The sequence below is a fragment of the Dunckerocampus dactyliophorus genome, chromosome 9 (genome assembly GCF_027744805.1).
Source record: "Dunckerocampus dactyliophorus isolate RoL2022-P2 chromosome 9, RoL_Ddac_1.1, whole genome shotgun sequence".
Lineage (NCBI taxonomy): Eukaryota > Metazoa > Chordata > Actinopteri > Syngnathiformes > Syngnathidae > Dunckerocampus > Dunckerocampus dactyliophorus.
This window is the reverse complement of record NC_072827.1, coordinates 1,702,888-1,721,420: the sequence shown is the minus strand read 5'-3', so window position 1 is coordinate 1,721,420 and position 18,533 is coordinate 1,702,888. Positions and strand designations below refer to the sequence as shown.

The window sequence follows — 18,533 nt, the reverse complement described above, 5'->3', positions numbered from 1 at the left end:
TTTTTTGGGAGGCGGGGACCATCAATACCCTCTGCTTTCACGAGCACTTTCATCGACACTGTGGGGAACAATGTTTTGTTGTGGAAGACGGCCTCTTTGTCAATCTAAAGAATGGGGAGAAACATTGTGGTGCCCACAACCCTTTCACTTAGCATTCCAACCTCGGTTCATCTCAGTGTTCCATTTATTAAAAAGAAAATGGACTCCTGGACAGGGGAGAGGGGTGGAGTTCTGTGTGGAATTCTGACAAATTTTGAAGTAGACCTCTAAGCAGCTCTCAACATAGTGTAGCTCGAAGGGCGCTAGATGAGCCTCAGTGCTGCAAATCGCCCCTGATCACCTGCAGCCTGTCAACCTTGTGGACATATGCTTTGGATTGTTTTTTTTTGGTCATCTATGACTCACCAGAATCCCCGTGGTTCTCCCCTGTCTGTTCGATTCCGATATTGAGGCCCGATACAATTGTTAATCAAAGAAAACAGTGATGGAGACGTTTTTTCCCTCAGTTCTGGTGTCATTGAGACCGGTCCAGTCGTCAGTGGTGTACTTTATATAGAGCAGGGGTGTCCAAAGTGCGGCCCAGGGGCCACTTGCAGCCCGTGGCTGTGATTTTATCGGCCCACAGCACAGTCTAAAAATGTAATTTAACGAGGAAACTTAAAAAAAACAACTGCATCAAAATTGGGAAAACCAAATAAAAGTCAAAATGTTAAGAAAAGAGTTGTAATCTAGCAAGGAAAAAAAGCAATCATTTCACAAGAATAACAGCATGAAGTTGAAATATTAAAGAATGTATTTATTTTTTTTCTTAAGTCCAAAACAATGAATAAAGTTGGAATTTTCTAAACTTAGTTTGGGGGAAAATGTATAACATGGGAATAAAGTCAAAATACTAGGAGAAGAAAATATACAAGAAGAAAGTTGAAATATTTGGAAAATTATACAAAAAAAACAACAACAGCAGAAATTTTACCAGAGTAAAGTCAAAATATTTAGAGAAAAAAAAAACATTTCTAATGAGAAACAAGTTGCAATTTTATGAGAATAAACTGAAAATATCATTTTAGTAACAATGTTGAAATCAAGAAAAAACACATTACATATTTGTCTTAAAAGATATAAAGTTATAATTATGAGGAGAAAATTTAAAAGTGGAAAGCTGAAATGAAATAGCTGGAAAATAAAAAAAAAAAAAAAGGAAATGGGAAAAAACTATAAATAAAGTCAAAACATTAAGAAAAAGAACAAAAGTCCCAATTTTACAAGAATTATTATGGAAAACATGTCATTTTTAGTAGCATTTCACCCATAGTACAAAGGTGAAATGCAGTTGTTTCATAAGCTACATACAGTATATGTGTTGCTTTACTAAACATCAAAGTGGTCCTTGCATCCTTTCATTTTCCAGTATGTGGACACCCCTGATATAGAGAGTCACGACGACAGGAAGAAATAGCATCCCCGAGTCAAATCCGCGTACAGGAATTCAGCCTTAAAACGAGGAATGCTGTTGTTTTTAATGTAAAACATCAATGCGATGCAGCGGAAACATGTTGCGTTACGTTGCTGTGTATCGTTAAAGGCCAAGAGAAACATCACATACTCGTGTCTCTATGTAAAATATCAAATCATGAAAGTACATGTAAAACTATAGGTTTTCTTGCTCCTAAAATATCGGTAAATTGGCCATTTTATTGAACATTATAAGTGTAGTTTTTCATTCACTTTTCGAATATCTTGAATCATCGCCAATGATACATTTGGACCGCCACTGACCTCTTTTTCTTAGTTTGCGCCACCTGTTCACCCTGTTCCCTGTATATCAAAGTGGCCCTTGCATCCTTTCATGTTTCACTATGTGTCTTTCACTGGAAAACGTTTGGACACTCCTGCCCTGCTGCTCTGAGGAAAGTCTAATCTGGCGTCAAGCACTGGAGCAGACAGTAGACAGGAAGTCAGCAACAAGCCCTTTAAAACGTGAACCACGTGTGAGCGGTCCGAGGGGGATTATTGTTGTGTTTGTGTGTGTTCAGCAGCTGATGACATCGATAGTCGGCTGTGAAACGACAATCCAAAATAGAATAAAAGCGATCACAGTCAAAGTCAGGGGATTTGACCCGTTTTGTGTTAATTAACCGCACACACGATGAAAAAGTTACACCCGTGACTCTAGCAAGTAGCGAATTCAGGACACCAGAGCTGAGGAGAACTCAGCCTCCATTCCATCACACTTTCTCCCATGGCGTGTTTGGAAAGCCCAGAGTGTCTTTTATTGTGTGTAATGTGTGTAGCAGATGACGACGACGACCGCCACTCATCATCACTCTCACAGCCACCAGGTAATTTACGCACCGCCACTGACGGACCGCTGCTCAAACTGTGCAAAAGACGCTCCCTCCTTACCCGTGTGCACGCTGAAATGCGATGTTTTCGAGTAATTGGCGGACTGCTTCGCTTCAGCTTGAGGTGCATCGTCTGTTGTCTCGGCACCTTTCCACGGTTGGGGGAATTGGATGAAGTTCGGCGTCAAACCTTTACATGGAATATGAGTTGCTTAGCGAGTTTGTGGCTTCTTGTACACGTTGCATAACCTGGCATTGCATGAAGTGTTTTTGTCTTTTTTTAACATTCTTGCTGATTGGGATTATTTGGAGCAGTTGGACCCTGCTGAAGGTACTTAACATCTTTCAGTGTGATGGATGGTCACAGGTTATTTGCTCATTGGATGATTCGCTCCTTGTCCTTCTGTTCCCTCTCCAGTCTGGCTTGCCCACCAGGAAAGTGGTGAAAAAGGTCAAGGTGGACACTTCCAAGTTCATGACTCCGTACCTGGCTCATAGCCAGAAGATGATGGAGCAGTTCAGCCACGTAAGACACTAAAGTTTTTCTTCTCTCTGGCTCTTTGGACTTGTGGAAGTCCTCTGTCACAGACTTGATTTTATTTTTACCTCACAGTTAAATGATATGTTTACAGAGATGAAACAACTAAAAGTGTCTGCAAGTGACTAGTTTGGATAGTCTTACGCTCATTTCCATGTTTGGCAGCTTGTTCAATACATCTGATGCACCCCTATACGGTGCTACGCTTTGTCTCCTCGACAGAACAAGTATCGTCAGGCGTATGACAAGTCCAGAGGGAATCCTCCTGCCATCAGCACGGAGACGCCCGAAATGATTCGCATCCGCAAGGCCCAAGAGCAGCTCAGCGAGGTAACGCAGAAAGCTTAAACATACATTCATTTATTCAATAAAAATACGCCATTTATTCAAATTCATTTCATTTAGCGACAGAGAGCCGATAGCTACTCCCCCACGCTACTCCCTTCCCTGCCTGCATCCCACCACCACAAATAGATTGCAGTCCTTTAAACACTATAAACCATTGGTGTCCGGGGTGAGGCAGCTGTTTTTTTTTCTAAAAATATAATTTAACAAGGAAACAAACAAAAAAACAGCAGAAATTGAGAAAATATGCAGTAATTTTACAATAATAATAGAAAAATAAAATAAAATAAAATGAAATGGAATAGAACAGAATAAAAAGAACATTAAAAGTTCTACTCTAATGAGAAAAAGTCATAATTTTATGAGAATAACGTTGGAATATTATGAGAAAAAAATGTAGTCATTATTTTATAGGCATATAGTTGAAATATTAAAGAAAAAATGCATAATATTATGAGAAACAAACAAAACAACAAATAAAGTTTTAATTTTGGGGGAAAATTAGGTTGCAGCAAAAGTTTTAATGTTAGGAGAATAAAGTTGAAATATTCATGGGGGAAAAAGTCATACTTACAAAAATAAAATTTAGAAGAAGAAAGTTGAAATAGGTGGAAAATCTAAAAGAAAGCAGAAATGATAAAAACAGCTGTAATTTTGTGAGAATAATGTTGAAATATTAAGAGAAAATTGTAACGGGGAAAAAAGTCACAACTTTACGAGAATGAACTCGTAATATTCGGAAGATTAAGGTCATTTTAGTAGCAAAAAGTTGAAATGTTGAAGAAAAAAAAGACATTATTTTTTAAAGTCCTACTATGAGAAACAAACAAAATAAAGTGGTAATTTTTGCAAAATGTGGTTAGGGAAAAAGTAATAATATTATGAGAATAAAGTCCTAATATTATGAAAAGAAAATGTACGGAAACTATTTCAGAAGAAAGTTGAAGTAGGTGGAAAATCAAAAGAAAACAGCAGAAATGGAAAAAAGAAGAAGAAAGTTTAAATATTTGAAATGGATGAAAAAAACTGAATAAATGGAAACAAAGAGCAAAGACCAAAGTTGATATTAGTAACAGGCTTTTTCAGCTACGTCACAAAGCTGAGATGCACTTTTTTTCTTGAACTCTATGTAACTTCTTCACGTCTACATGTGTTGCTTGCATGAGACCCAAGCGGCCCCAAGTGGCCCTTGTATCCATTCATCTGTCCCTGTGTGGCCTTCAGTGGAAAACGTTTGGCCTTGGCCACCCCTGCTGTCAATGAATATTAAAACCAGTTGAGATTGAAGTTGCACCTATTATCCTCAGATTAAATACCGCATGGAGGGCAATAAGTCAAAGACATCCAGCATGTACGACGGGGAGGCGCGGGAAATCGCCCACGTCAAGCAAGTGTCTGAACTCATCAGCAAGGTGAGCAAACTAGTTACAGCGTTGCAAAGATATGAAAAGCGATAGTGTTTAACTTGAATTGTCCTCACTGTTAGGTCCTGTACAGGCAAAAGTGGGACGAGACCAAGGACAAGTACCTGCTTCCCCCGGATGCTCCTGAGCTGGTCTTAGCGGTGAAGAATGCCGCTAACTGCAGCAAAGTCAGCGCCCCTCCGTGCTATTAAAACAAAGGAAAATGTTCACTTTGATGTGTGATGAAATGACGTGGGATCCTTGTTGCGCAGAAACTCTACACGGAGGACTGGGACGAGGAGAAGACCATGTTCTGTCCGTACAGCGACAGCCCTGAGTTACGTCGAGTGGTGAAGGCTCAGGAGGTGCTCAGTGATGTAAGTCCACCTCAGCAACAGTCAGGATGTTCTAGCGGGCTCTGATGTTCACGTATCCACGTCGACTGCGTGTCCCCTTCAGGTTCAATACAAGAAAGGTCACGATGAGCGCAAGGCCAAGTACACCTCTCTGCCCGACCCTCCTGAGGTGGAGCTGGCCAAGAGAGTCAACGATCAGCGCAGCGACGTAAGGACATCTTTAAGTACATTGTGATTTAACATTTACTAAATCTTATGATCGTGATAGCACAAGTCCACTTTTAAGAAGGCGCCACTAGGGTTGGCTACAGTGGCGGCTGCTGGTCATTCAAGGAGGGGAAGCTCTTTTTTTTTGTGGCCTACATCATAAATGTGTTTATTTATTTATATGTAAATTCTAGAATCTGCCATGATGTGCAGCTTGCTAGCAGCTGGAGCTGCTGTGTGAGTGATCGTGACGAGGGGAGAAGCTCCGCAGCTGCCGCTGCTCGTTTGGGAGAGAAACCGCAGAGTGACAGAAGAGAGTCGCCAAACACAACGCTAGTCGTTTTTAACAAAGACAAAGTCGCTGGGGATCGGCAAAGTCTCCAGATCATTTCAGAACAATGGAATGAGAAACTTGGAAGGTTTACACTTTAAAGATCGCTGATTCGCTCATTTCGCTGTCAATCAAAAAGGGATCCTGCCTCAGACAGATCATCCAATCATCATGCGGAAGCCGAGCGTCCGGGCCAGCCCACTGCCCCATAGACCGCCAGAGACGCTGAGCGTCCGACGGGCGGGACAAAGCCCAGTATTTATCCAAAGACCGTCCAGTGGAACAACCCACTCTTCACTTCCGCATTGAAGTCAGTAGACGCTCACCGTCACTGGCGCTGCAGTGCTGAAAGAGAAGGAAGTTACCTGTGATAAGTAGCTGGTTCTGAACAAAAGATGAAGGAATTCAAGGGCATGTTTAGGCAATGAAATGTTTTTGGGACATTTTAGGGGAAGCTGAGCTTCCCCCGCAGTCTTGGAGCAGTCGCCACTGGTTGGGTATCAACACACAGTACCATAGTGACACCGGTCCCGACGGGAACAATAGAAATCAGACTGAAAAAGTAAGCAAATATCTGTGCCACCAAATGTAATAGTAACTACAAAAATGAGGCAAAAAAATAATAAAAGTTAATGTATGACGGTAACAGGCAAGGAGGATTCGGGAGATGGAGGCGGCCCCACAACAACAGAAGCGCGGTTGTAGCGCCAGCCTGACGACCAGGCTAAAGGCGAGACGGTGACTCCGATTCATCTGTCATGGTCATTCGTTAGTACCAGTACGTGTTATCATTTTAAATGCGTTTAATAAGTGTGTAAGGCATATTTAAGGAGAGGGTTGTGAAGCTGGATTGAATCCATTGCTTACAAAAGTGACTTTTGTTACAAATGTTGTTGAATGTCACCGTCAAACTAGCAAGAAGATTTTGTCGTCCTCAGTTATCAATTTTTACTCCAACTGTGGAGAATGTATAAACTTAAAGTTGTGTAAAATCTAGCAATTTTTTTTGCACATTCCCTATTATGACAATTTGTTATGAATTTGATTTCACATTGATGAATTTATGACTTTATTAATATTACTGAAGTGTTTAAATGATCATTCTGTTGAACTTGCATGATTCCGTAAAAACAAAACGGCATTGTTTATGGACATCATTTCTGTTGTCCTTTTTTTTTAAGCACCTGCACCGTATCAATTTGGCACTGGTATCAGATTAAATCTAAAGGATACCCAACCCTTGGTGCCATGGCAAAAAGGTGCCGCTAAAAACCCTTAACTATGAGGTTGTTTCATCCAATCAGAAGCAGTTGCCAATAAGACACAATCACAATGGCGAATCAACAAATACTTTATATATGCAGTGGAACCTTGGTTAGTGTCATTAATCTGTTCCAGAAGGTCAGACTCAAACCAAAACGTACGCTAACTGAATCTATTTTTTCCATAACAAATAATGTAAATCCAATTAATTCGTTCCGGACACCCAAAAATGTTGATACAAAACCCTTATCGTTTTTTGGAATTGTAGTTTTACATGCAGAAAACAATTTCAAATGTGTTCAGACTTTGATTCTTTTGTTCTACCAGCTGTGAAATAATGCTAAGAGTCTCAAATAAGGTTTACAGTTTAATATCAAAAGGAGTCGATACAAGTAATGCCAGCGCTGGAGCGAGATAGATAGATTGGTAGGTAGGTAGGTAGGTAGGTAGGTAGGTACTTTGTTTATCGCCAAGAGAAATTTCCGTTTCCAGCAGCTCGGCAAAAGTGTCCGAATAAATGTAATCACTGAAAAATAAAACAAACAAAGCAAAATAGGAGAGTTAAGAAAAATAAGAAAATAGAATAAGAATAAATAAATAAATATGTAACAGATCCCTTCAATTTCAATAATACATAATAAATAATAGTTGTAGATAATAATCATACGTAATAAGTTAAAAAGTCCAGTCCTGTGTGTGTTTTTATCGCTCCCCCTCTGTTGTGTTGAAAAGTGGCGTGGTGTGGGGGAGGACTGATCTGCTCATTCTATCAGTGGAGCAGGGGAGTGATAGTAATCTGCCACTGAAACGTAACGCAACCAAACGCGTGTCGTATTGGACGCTAACGGGTGAAATGTACATTACATGAAGTGAACGTTTTGAAACCGGGGCGTACGCTAACCGGGCTTCCAGTCTACATAATATATGTTTGTGATCAAACGGGTGACAGAAAACCCTCAGTCCATAACTGAAATGAATGATTCCGCATCATTTCCTCCAACACTAATCCAACTCAGCAGAAAGTCTTTTTTTGTCTTAGTCCTCTGAGACCAAGTGACTCGCACCGGGAATAACCAGCCAGCTGTTCCCTGCTGCCAGTGATCATGATGAGCCCAGAGGCCAACAATAGAAACGCCGGCGCGCCAGACATTCCCAGATTGATTCAACAAACACATCATCGTCGTTAAATAACACCCATCTGTCATCTGCATTTCTCAGAGACCGACACTTTAATTTAGGTCACCAAATGTACTAAGATGTCCCTACTATGTTTTCATGTGCTTCCCCTCAGCTCAAGTACAAGGAGGAGTACAATAAGAATGTGAAGGGTCAGTGGTGCGAGACGCCCTACTTCGACGTGGCCATAGCCAGGGTGGCGATGGAGAACCTGAGCAATGTGAGGCAGGCTGCGAGCGCACACGAGACGCCACTGTTGTTTTGTCCCTTCAACTGCAAACGTTTTTCCCTTTCAGAGAAAATACACGCAAGACTACGAGGACAGCAAAGACCACATTTATTTCATGCAAACAGACACGCCCGTTTACGACACCCACAGGAAGACTCAGTCCACTGCCAGTGAGGTACGTGTCAATAATGGAGGACATCTGCTTTTATTACAAGAAGACAACGAGCTTTGTTTTTGTCTTCTTCTCACTCTGGAAGTGACCCTTCGCTGTCCACCAATCAACCCTACTCACACCAGTCTCCATGTTTGTGCCTCCAGGTGAAGTATAAGAAGGAGTACGAGAAGACAAAAGCCCAGTCGGACTATAACACGCTCCCGGCCACGGAGAATCCTCTGCTCAGGCAGCTCCGATATGCCGGCACCATCCTCAGTGACGTAGGTGTCAACAAAGAACGCAGTACAGTACATTCTTTTCTGCACTTATTTGTTTGAATGTGAAACAGCGGTCATCCGCGCACCACGCCACCACACATCCCCACTGATAGAGCTGGCATCAATGGCACCAGTGTCTGCGTGGTCATCCGCACGGTCCAGTCCTGCACACGCCGGGGCTCGAACTCGTGACCACAGATCCCCACTGATTGAGCGTTAAGTCGAGCAGCGCTAGCCAACGAGCCAACTCACTGTCCGGCGTGTTTACACACGTAGTAGCTGGCATCCGTTACAAATTTACAGCTTAGCAGTTGAGTAATCCCTCGTTTATCGTGGTTAACTGATTGCAGACTTGGCCATGATAAGTGAATTTCCGCGAAGAAAGGGTTCCTTATTTATAAACCAAGTATTTTCATCGTAGGAGCATAGAAAACCTCTTTATCCATCCATCTATCCATTTCCTTCTGCTTATCCGGGTCCGGGTCGTGGGGGCAGCAGTCTCAGTAGGGACTTCCTAGTCCCCGACAACCTCTTCCAGTTTCACCAGGAGGACACCGAGGCGTTCCCAGGCCAGCTGTGAGACATGATCCCTCCAGCGTGTCCGAGGTCTGCCCCAGGGCCTCCTTCCAGCTGGGCATGCTCGGAACACCTCAATGGGTAAAGGCCCAACCACCAGGAGCCCCTCCCCTGGGCCTGGCTGCAGGGTGAGGCCCCGGTTTCCCACGTCCAGGCGAGGTACGGTCTCTCCTTTTGTCTTTTCTGAGAGAAAAGATATGACCGTCGAAGACTAGGTCCCCACCTTCGACCGTCACCAATACGCAACGCACCGGATCCTTATGCTTGCCCCAGGAGGTGGTGGGACTAAGGGGGGAGACTGTGGCTTCTGAACATGCACTGTCCCTTTTTAAATAAATAAATAAATATTGTCTCTATCATTATTAGAGCCCGCTAGACATGAAATAACACCCCTATAGTCACCTTTACTTTAGTGGACATAATAAGAGAAAATAAGCCGTTTCTGACAAAATAAATAAATGTGCTCCAGGGGTTCCGGGTGTTCAGAGTTGAGTTCTACAACAATAGCATTTGTTATGATTATTATTATGATTATTATGTTGTTATTATTCTGCCTGTTATGAGATCATTCAATCCTGCAATAAAAGTCTGTTGTCGCGGCGATCAAGTCTGGTGCTTGTCTCACTGAACATTACAGGAACATTACTGATATCTACCGACCAGCATAGAATACTACATAGCATCAAGTCTTTCAACATGTCTTCTGAATGCCTTATATTTGTATTTTAGTTCATTTAGCCATTCTTATGCTTGAAATGTGCTATATTTGACTACTAATAGGCCGTATTCAACTACGAAACAGTATGATTTATGAATACATTTTTGAAAAACCGCGATGGGCTGAAGCCGCGAAATTTGAACCTCAATGTGCCGAGGGACGACTGTACATTTACTGGAGTGATGATCGATAACCTGAAGGGAAAATGTTAATGTCGGCCTTTTTGTCGTCTCTGCAGAAAGTCTACAAGGACAACTACGAGAAGTCCCGAGGATTCAGCATCAACTACTGTGACACGCCCAAGTTCCAGATGGACTCCGTGCTCAAACAGTTCACTGACGTAAGAAAGGAAAACTGATGTGCTGACACGTTTTTTTTGTGTCTGGAACAAATCCACACGCTGTGTTTGTCTAGGCGCGCTACAAAGAGAAGTACGACAACGAGGTGAAGGGTCACTACATCGGCAGCTATGAGGATGTCTACATGCTTCACTGCCAACAAGTGGAGGAAATGAAGAAAGAGGTCATTCATAGTGGACACCCCCATCCACCACTGACTCATCCCAAGTATCTCACACGGCATCCTTTTTCTCTCGCAGCAACTGTACAAAGCCGACTACGAAGACCTGAAAACCAGATGCTTTTTCCCTCAAACCATCACGCCCGAGTACGAAGCCACCAAGAAGCTGCAGCAGTGCAACGACGTGAGCGTCTTTGCCGCGGAAACAGGGGCGCTCCTTCTCTCGGGAGACTTGACACGAATGTTCCCTGTGTTTGCAGAAAGTTTACCGGCAACATCCAGACAAAGTGAAATTCACTCAAGTGACGGACTCGCCAGTGCTGGTTCAAGCGGCCGTCAACGCCAAACAGCTGAGTGATGTACGTCATGGTTCTCAACCTTCCCCTGTCAGGGATATGTTGAGTAGACCTAGCAAATATCCAAACTGAAGAGCCACATCTACATTCCTCAGATGTGCAGATCTTTTAAATGTGCCAGATCATGCAGGAAGCCCAGCTGTCTCCTTGTGGCCATGGAAACTGGAGAGCCGTCGCTCTGTAGTAAATATAGCAATGGGTGTTTAGCAGGCCCAGAATAGACCCGGTGATTTGAGAGAGGCAGGGGCTGGGTGTGAGCGCCCCAACCCCAAACCACCACCACCATCAAACCGACCCCCAGTTAGAGACTTTTTACACACTGCTACCATCCTGTGGCAGGAAATGAGCTCTACCTCAATTAATATTACTAGTTCTGATAGAACAAAATTGATTTTATTTTATGATAGATTGAAATTCTTCTGTGGACATTTTCAATTATTTTTATGAGGAAAACATCTCGCCCGAAATCATGTGGGATAGACTCATACTGCACTGTTAGGATTATTTATTTATAAATGAAATATTTTCGTAGTTGGAGCACAGAAAAACTGATAACAATGTTCTAAATATGATCTTTAACATTATAAGAGCCTTCTAGACATGAAATAACACCCCTATAGTCACCTTTACACTGGTATTAACCAAAAGATTTGACTTAGAGAAACTAAGACACTGTAACATTACTGACACCTAGTGACCAGTGTAGCATACTACATATCACACACACACCCCCAGCCTACACTTAAGACGCATATAGAGTAATAATACTTTTGAACATAGAATGCGGTCACAAAAATATGCATATTGAAGCAAATTTCAGAGATGGTATGAATGATTTGTAGTATTGTACACTGGCCACTAGGTGTCAGGAATGTTACTGTAATGTTGGCTGAGACACACGAGACTCACCAGACTTGATTGCCGCAACAATAGGCTTTTATTGCGGGTTCGAATGATCTCACAACAGGCACAATAATCCCCAATTAAAACCCTTAATAATAATACGGGCTACTGTTGCGGCCAAAACCAACTTATAAGGCACCTCTGAACACCTGACGGCACGTCCTGTCCCCGTGTCACTCTGCTCTCCTAGCGCCAGAACACATGTATACTAACACACACAAGCATGAGTCTTATTTATAGCTTATTATGTCTACTATATTGGGTAATAGTAGTGTAACGGTGACTATAGGGGTGTTATCCCATGTCCAGAAAGTTCTAACCATGTTAAAAGCTGTATTGAGACAATTGTAAACAGGTTATCTACGCTCTAACCACAAAAACTTTTCATTTCTAAATCAGGAATCCTACAATTTCCTTCCTAAAATCCTAGAATTTTTTAAACATTTTTATGATATGAAATATTTTTTAAATATAGAAAACGTCTGCATAGCTACAGTACATGGGTTGGTTGGAAAAAAATGTAAAAGTGGCCCCGCATCCTTTGATGTTTCAGTATGTGGCCCTCGGTGGGAAAAAGTTTGGACACCCCGTCTTACATGATATTGATCACTGAGAAAGATAGTCGAGTTATTTATCTTTTTACCAATGACTATATTGAGTAATAGGAGTGTAAATGTGACTATAGGGGTGCTATTTCTTGTTGAGAGGACTCTAATCATGTCAAATATTTTATTTAGAAGGTTGTAAACAGGTTTTCGATGCTCTAACTACAAAAATATTTCATTCATGAATAAGGAATCCTGCTTTGCAGAAATTCACTTATCACTGGAACCAATTAACCACGATAAACAAGAGATTACTCTATTTGTATTTTAGTTTATTTACCCATTTTTATGCTTGAAAATGATTAATTTAGTATGTCAAAAATACCCACAGTTTGTGTAGATATGCATATTTTTTGAAATAATAATTCAAGATTCAAGAGTTTTATTGTCATATGTACAGTAAAACAGGTATTTCTGCTATGCAATGAAATTCTTATTCTGTTCATTCTCCCAAGAAAAGAAAGACAACACAAGAAAAAGAATAAGAACATAAGAAACATAAATACCAATAAATTAAGCAACAACAACAGAAGAGACATTAATACAAATAAATAATACAAATAAATAAGTAAGTAAATAAAAAGAAGTGCTATGAGTGTGTGCGTGTGTTGCGTGCGGCGTGTGCGAGTGCTTCGTTGAGAAGCCTGATGGCCTGTGGGTAAAAGCTGTTTGCCAGCCTTGTGGTCCTGGACTTCAAACTCCTGTAGCGTCTGCCTGACGGTAGGAGTGTGAATAATGAGTGTTGTGGATGTGTGCTGTCCTTGATGAGGTTGTGTGTTCTTCGTAGGACTCTAGTTTTATAAATGTCTTGCAGTGAGGGGAGGGCTGCCCCAACAATGTTCTGTGAGGTCTTGATCACCCGCTGGAGTGCCTTCCTATCACGTGTTGTACAGTTACCGTACCAAACAGTGATGGAGGCGGTAAGGACACTTTCCATAGTGCATCTGTAGAAGCAACTCAGGATTGTGGTGGACATGCCAAATTTCCTCAGTCTTCTCAGGAAGTACAGTCTCCTTTGGGACTTCTTCATAATTTGTTGGGTGTTGTGAGACCAGGTGAGGTCCTCGCTGATGTGTGTGCCAAGGAACTTGAAGGTTTTCACCCTCTCCACCTCAGTCTCATCAATAAACAGGGGTCTATGCGGCTCCTTTTCCCTTGTTCTTGGGTCGATGATCATCTCTTTAGTCTTATCTGTATTGAGAAGGAGATTGTTATCACGACACCAAGCTATGAGGTCCGCCACCTCTCTTCTGTATGATGTTTCAACACCACCAGTGATCAGGCCGATGACTGTAGTGTCATCCGCAAATTTAATGATGCTGGTGTTGTTCTGGGAGGCCACGCAATCGTAGGTGAAGAGCGTGTAGAGGAGCGGACTCAGCACACACCCCTGTGGGGTCCCAGTGCTCACAATTCTTGAGCTGGATGTGCGATTGTGGACTCTGACTGACTGGGGCCTGCCTGTTAGAAAGTTAAACACCCAGTTACAGAGGGAGGGTGACAGGCCAAGTGTGAGGAGCTTATTTGTGAGTTTGTGGGGGCAGACTGTATTAAAAGCAGAGCTATAATCTATAAATAGCATTCTGACATATGTGTCCTGGCCCTTTAGGTGAGAAAGGGCTGTGTGGATGGCAGTGTTGACTGCATCATCCGTGGACCGGTTCTGGCGATATGCAAACTGTAGAGGGTCCACAGTTGCCGCCGGGATGCTCTTTTTGATGTGGGTCATGACTATTCTTTCAAAGCACTTCATTACAATAGGAGTGAGTGCTATAGGCCGATAGTCATTCAAGCAGGTCATCTTGCTCTTCTTGGGTACGGGCACTATGGTGGTGGACTTAAAGCAGGTCGGTACAGATGCTTGTGCAAGCGACAGGTTAAATATGTCAGCAAGCACATCAGCTAGCTCTGATGAGCAAACCCGAAGTGCACGTCCTGAGATGTTGTCTGGGCCTGCTGCTTTTCGTGGGTTTGTTTTGTTCAGAACCCTGCGCACATCAGCTGATGTCACCATGAGAGGTGAGTCCTGTGTGCTCCCCAAGTCCAGCCACCCTCTCTGCTCATCAGGAGTTTGGGTGTCAAAGCGGGCATAGAACTCGTTCAGCTCATCTGGAAGTGTGGTTTGGCTGGACGTGGCTACGCTACTCCGCTGTCGATACTCTGTGATGTGCTGGAGCCCTGCCCACATGCGCCGAGGGTCTGAGGTGGAATAGTAGCCCTCCAGCTTCTGTCTGTACTGTCTTTTGGCCTCTCGTATGGACCTCCTCAGGTCATATCTGGCCTTTTTGTAGTCATCAGCGGTGCCCATGACAAATGCAGTCGAACGAGCACATAGCTTAGCCCTTACATCACAGTTCATCCACTGTTTTTGGTTAGGGTATTTTCTGTAATACTTGGTGGTGGTAACAGTCTCTATGCATGTGCTAATGTAGCCAGTAACAGCAGAAGCATATTCATCCAAATCAACAGTACAATCTTCCCTCCCCGCTGCAGTTTTAAACACATCCCAGTTTGTGCAGCCAAAGCAGTCCTGAAGTACTTGATCAGTTTCTTCATTCCACACTTTAACTGCTGTACTTACAGGGGGAGCTTGTTTAAGAAGTTGTCTGTATGTTGGATAAAGGAATATGGAGATGTGGTCGGCCTTTCCAAAGTGGGGTCTTGGAACAGCCTTCAAAGCACCTTTCATGTTGCTGTAGACTTGGTCCAGGATGTTATTTTCCCTTGTGGGAAAGCTCACATGCTGGTAATATTTGGGGAGGACAGTCCTGAGGTTACAGTGGTTGAAATCGCCAGATATAATGAATACAGCGTCCGGGTGTTTGGTCTCGTGTTTATCAATGATGTCATGCAGGAGGCCTAGTGTGTTAGCAGTGTTAGCTCGTGGTGGGATGTAAACAGCAGTTAAATACACAGCGCTAAACTCACGAGGCAAATAAAAAGGTCTGCATTTCACCATCAGCAGCTCAACGTCCGGTGAGTAGTGCTTTTCCATCGTCTGTACGTCTGTGCACCACCGTTTGTTTATGTAAACTCTTAATAAACACATAAAAGGCCCTAGTCAACCACCAAGTTGGAAGTTTGTCTGCGCTGTCTTTTGCACATGGTTTATCTTAGATCAGTGGTGTCCAAACTGCAGCCTGGGGTCCCTTTGGGGCCCGTGACGGCTTTTTTATTGGCCTTCGGCACGTTCTAAAAATGCAATTAAACGAGAAAATGAAAAAAAAAACCAACAAAAAGGAAAAAAGAGCAGTAATCTTCCAAAAATAAAGACAAAATATTGAGAGTAAAGTCATAATATTACACAAAAAACAGCATCAAGCTGAAATATTACAGGAAAAAATGTTGCAATATGAGAAACAAAGAATGAAGTTGCAATTTTAGAAAATTTAGGTTGGGTAAATGTTATAATGTTATGATCATAAAGCCAAAATATGAGAATGAAGTCATACTAGTACAGAATTGTTGAAAAGTTGAAATATTTGTAAAAATAAAAAAAACCCAGAAAAAAAGAGAAACTGTTAATAATTGTTTTTTATTTCTATTGTGTTTTTATAATTGTTTTATTTTTATAATATTAAATATTTTTTTGCATAGCTACATTGGTTGGGTTGGTTGGGGGAAAAATGTAAAAGTGGCCCCCGAATCCTTTGATTTTTCAGTATGCGGCCCTCGGTGGGAGAACGTTTGGTATTGCTCACAGTGAGAAAGACACTCAGGAGTTCTTTGCCTTTGCAGCTCAACTACAAGGCACAATACGAGGAAACCAAATTCAAGAACAGTCTGCCTCCAGACTATCCCTTCTTTGTCCAGTCCAGAGTGAACGCCTTCAACCTCAGTGACGTAAGTTACCGCATGCACGTGTAAATAAATATGACTTTTAAGGGCAGTACATCGATGGTCCCGCCTCCCCTTGCAGAGCTGCTACAGGTATGACTGGGAGCGAGCTAAAGCCAAGAAGTTTGAGGTCAAAGGTGACGCCATCTCGATCCTCGCCGCCCGTGCTCACACCAACATCGCTAGTGACGTACGTATGCCGCACGTTTCCAGCACATGCAGCGGGTGTGATGATGTTCATCAGGATACGGATCATGAGGCCTCTTCTCTTTGCTTCCAAGGTGAAATACAAGAAAGAGTATGAGAAGAACAAGGGTCAGATGGTCGGAGCGCTCAGCATCAACGACGATCCCAAAATCTTGCACTCAGTTCATGTGGCCAAAATCCAGAGTGATGTAAATAAATACTAAATAGCAGCCTATACGGGTGGTCCTCAGAAGGGGTTACTACGTTCCTTGACTGGGATGTAAGTCCAGTTTTAGCATAAGTCAGAAAATGAACTTTTACACCTCCTTCAAATATTGCCCGAGGCGAGTCTGGAAGGATGAGCTCCCCTCCCTCTCCCACATCTCCTAGTAACAGCACATGGACGCCATGACCCCTCTAGCATCATCGTGCGGTCGGGGCCAATATTTGTGGGCGTGTCTCCCGTCTTGGGAGACATAATGTTCGTCTGCCGCGTACGCTGTAACTACTTCACAAGCGAGTCTCGTGGTTACGGACTCAAATTACGTTTTGAATTCATTTATGGGTGGGAGTTCGTAACCACGGAACGTCGAAACCAAGGACCACCCGTGCTTTCATTCGTTCTTTCACAGCCAGGATTCATGTACTATATCTGAGTGTTATGCATGTCCTCTCAGCGTGAATACAAAAAGGAATATGAGAAGATCAAGACCAAGTACCACACGCCACTGGATATGATGTCAGTCACGCAGGCTAAGAAGTCGCAGGCCATTGCCAGCATGGCCGGCTACAGGAGCATCAACACCAACTTCTTCCTTCCGCACGACACTGTGCTGCTGGATCTGGCCAAGAAAGCCAACATCATCCAGAGTGACGTGAGTCCAGACCCACTTTGTCGCTATTCATCTGTTTGTTTGCTTTTTTATAGCAGGGGTGCCCAAACTGCGGCCGCAGCTGTTTTTTTTAATTGGCCCCACAGCACAAGAAAACTAAAAAAAACAAAAAAAACAGCAAAACTTGCTGATTTTTCAGCAGTAATTTTACAAGAAAAACATTAAGAGAAAAAGTTGTGATCTAACAATAAAAGTCATAATTTGACAAGAATAAAGTCATAATACTATGAGAATACATAAAGTTGTAATTTTTGGAAAATTAGGTTGCGGAAAAAGTGTATAATTTTATGTACTTTTATAATAACGCAATAACAGCAGTAACTCATCCTGGGAATGACACTTCCTCATTCTCATTACAAGAATGCGAGATGCATTGAGGTCAGGGACACTCCGGACATCACACGAGCGGCTTTACAATGCATGTATGTAAATAAACAGGAAGATCAAGAAAAGCGTGAAGTGGATATTCTTATCACTAACTTTGTAACTCTTAATTCACATGTACAATTTGCTACGTTCAAGTATGCTGGAAAATACACTGACAACAAGTACATTTACCTTCAATGACGTGATGTCTTTGAACGCAACCCCTCATTGCTCACAATAACACGTTTAAAGTGCGGTTCAAATGTGCTGCTATTAAAGAGACTCGTGTTAGACAAATAGATTTTTAGGCTGGTGTGCTGTCTTTTGGCTTGATTGACATATTCAGTTCATTCGGAGCTGTTAATACACACAAATATATATCATCCTGTCCTGTCTTTTAGCTTTCTGTTCATTAACACAGTAAGTAACAACTGGCATGTTTCACATGTGGCTGCTAATGGTGATTAATTCATTTAAAAACGATGATTAATCTGATAAAATACAGCAAAAATGGGCATATTTCAGACATAGTTGCAAATGGTGATTAATCATGATTAACTCATTTCAAAACTGTTATCAATCTGATTAAAATTTTAGTCATTTGACAGCCCTGTGTTATGATGATAACATCAAAATGTTATGGTAGTAAAGTCATAATGACGAGAAGAAAAAATGTTCAAATAGTTGGAAAAAAAACTTCAGAAATGGAAAAACCAGCTGTAATTTTCTGAGAATAAAGGCGTAGTCCAACAAGAAAAAAAAATCCCAATTTTACGAGAATAAACTTGTAATATTATGAGGAAAAAATAATGTCATTTCAATTCCATAGAGTTGAAATATGAAAGAAACATTCTTTTTTAAGTCATAATATAACAAAACCAAGTTGTAATTTTTGGAAAATAATTAGATTGGGGAAAAAAGTTCTAATATTATGGGCATAATGTCAAAACAT

At 42.0% G+C, this 18,533-nt stretch overlaps 1 protein-coding gene across 18 annotated transcripts in view; it reads left to right on the top strand.

Annotated features, from left to right (window-relative positions):
* Positions 1-18,533, top strand: part of neb (nebulin) — a 106,001-nt gene that overhangs the window by 13,160 nt on the left and 74,308 nt on the right. For 15 of the 18 annotated variants that reach the window (XM_054788120.1, XM_054788117.1, XM_054788113.1 and 12 more), the window contains 18 exons: positions 2,292-2,339; positions 2,761-2,868; positions 3,103-3,210; positions 4,533-4,637; positions 4,712-4,816; positions 4,901-5,005; positions 5,088-5,192; positions 8,077-8,181; positions 8,258-8,365; positions 8,509-8,625; positions 10,155-10,256; positions 10,331-10,438; positions 10,515-10,619; positions 10,696-10,794; positions 16,038-16,142; positions 16,219-16,326; positions 16,418-16,531; positions 17,000-17,197. In XM_054788120.1, coding sequence (XP_054644095.1) covers positions 2,292-2,339; positions 2,761-2,868; positions 3,103-3,210; positions 4,533-4,637; positions 4,712-4,816; positions 4,901-5,005; positions 5,088-5,192; positions 8,077-8,181; positions 8,258-8,365; positions 8,509-8,625; positions 10,155-10,256; positions 10,331-10,438; positions 10,515-10,619; positions 10,696-10,794; positions 16,038-16,142; positions 16,219-16,326; positions 16,418-16,531; positions 17,000-17,197 — 1,953 coding nt within the window. Of the gene's footprint in view, positions 1-2,291; positions 2,340-2,370; positions 2,674-2,760; positions 2,869-3,102; positions 3,211-4,532; positions 4,638-4,711; positions 4,817-4,900; positions 5,006-5,087; positions 5,193-8,076; positions 8,182-8,257; positions 8,366-8,508; positions 8,626-10,154; positions 10,257-10,330; positions 10,439-10,514; positions 10,620-10,695; positions 10,795-16,037; positions 16,143-16,218; positions 16,327-16,417; positions 16,532-16,999; positions 17,198-18,533 lie in introns of those variants that run through there. The other 3 variants (XM_054788104.1, XM_054788105.1, XM_054788106.1) reach the window with 3 other exon arrangements.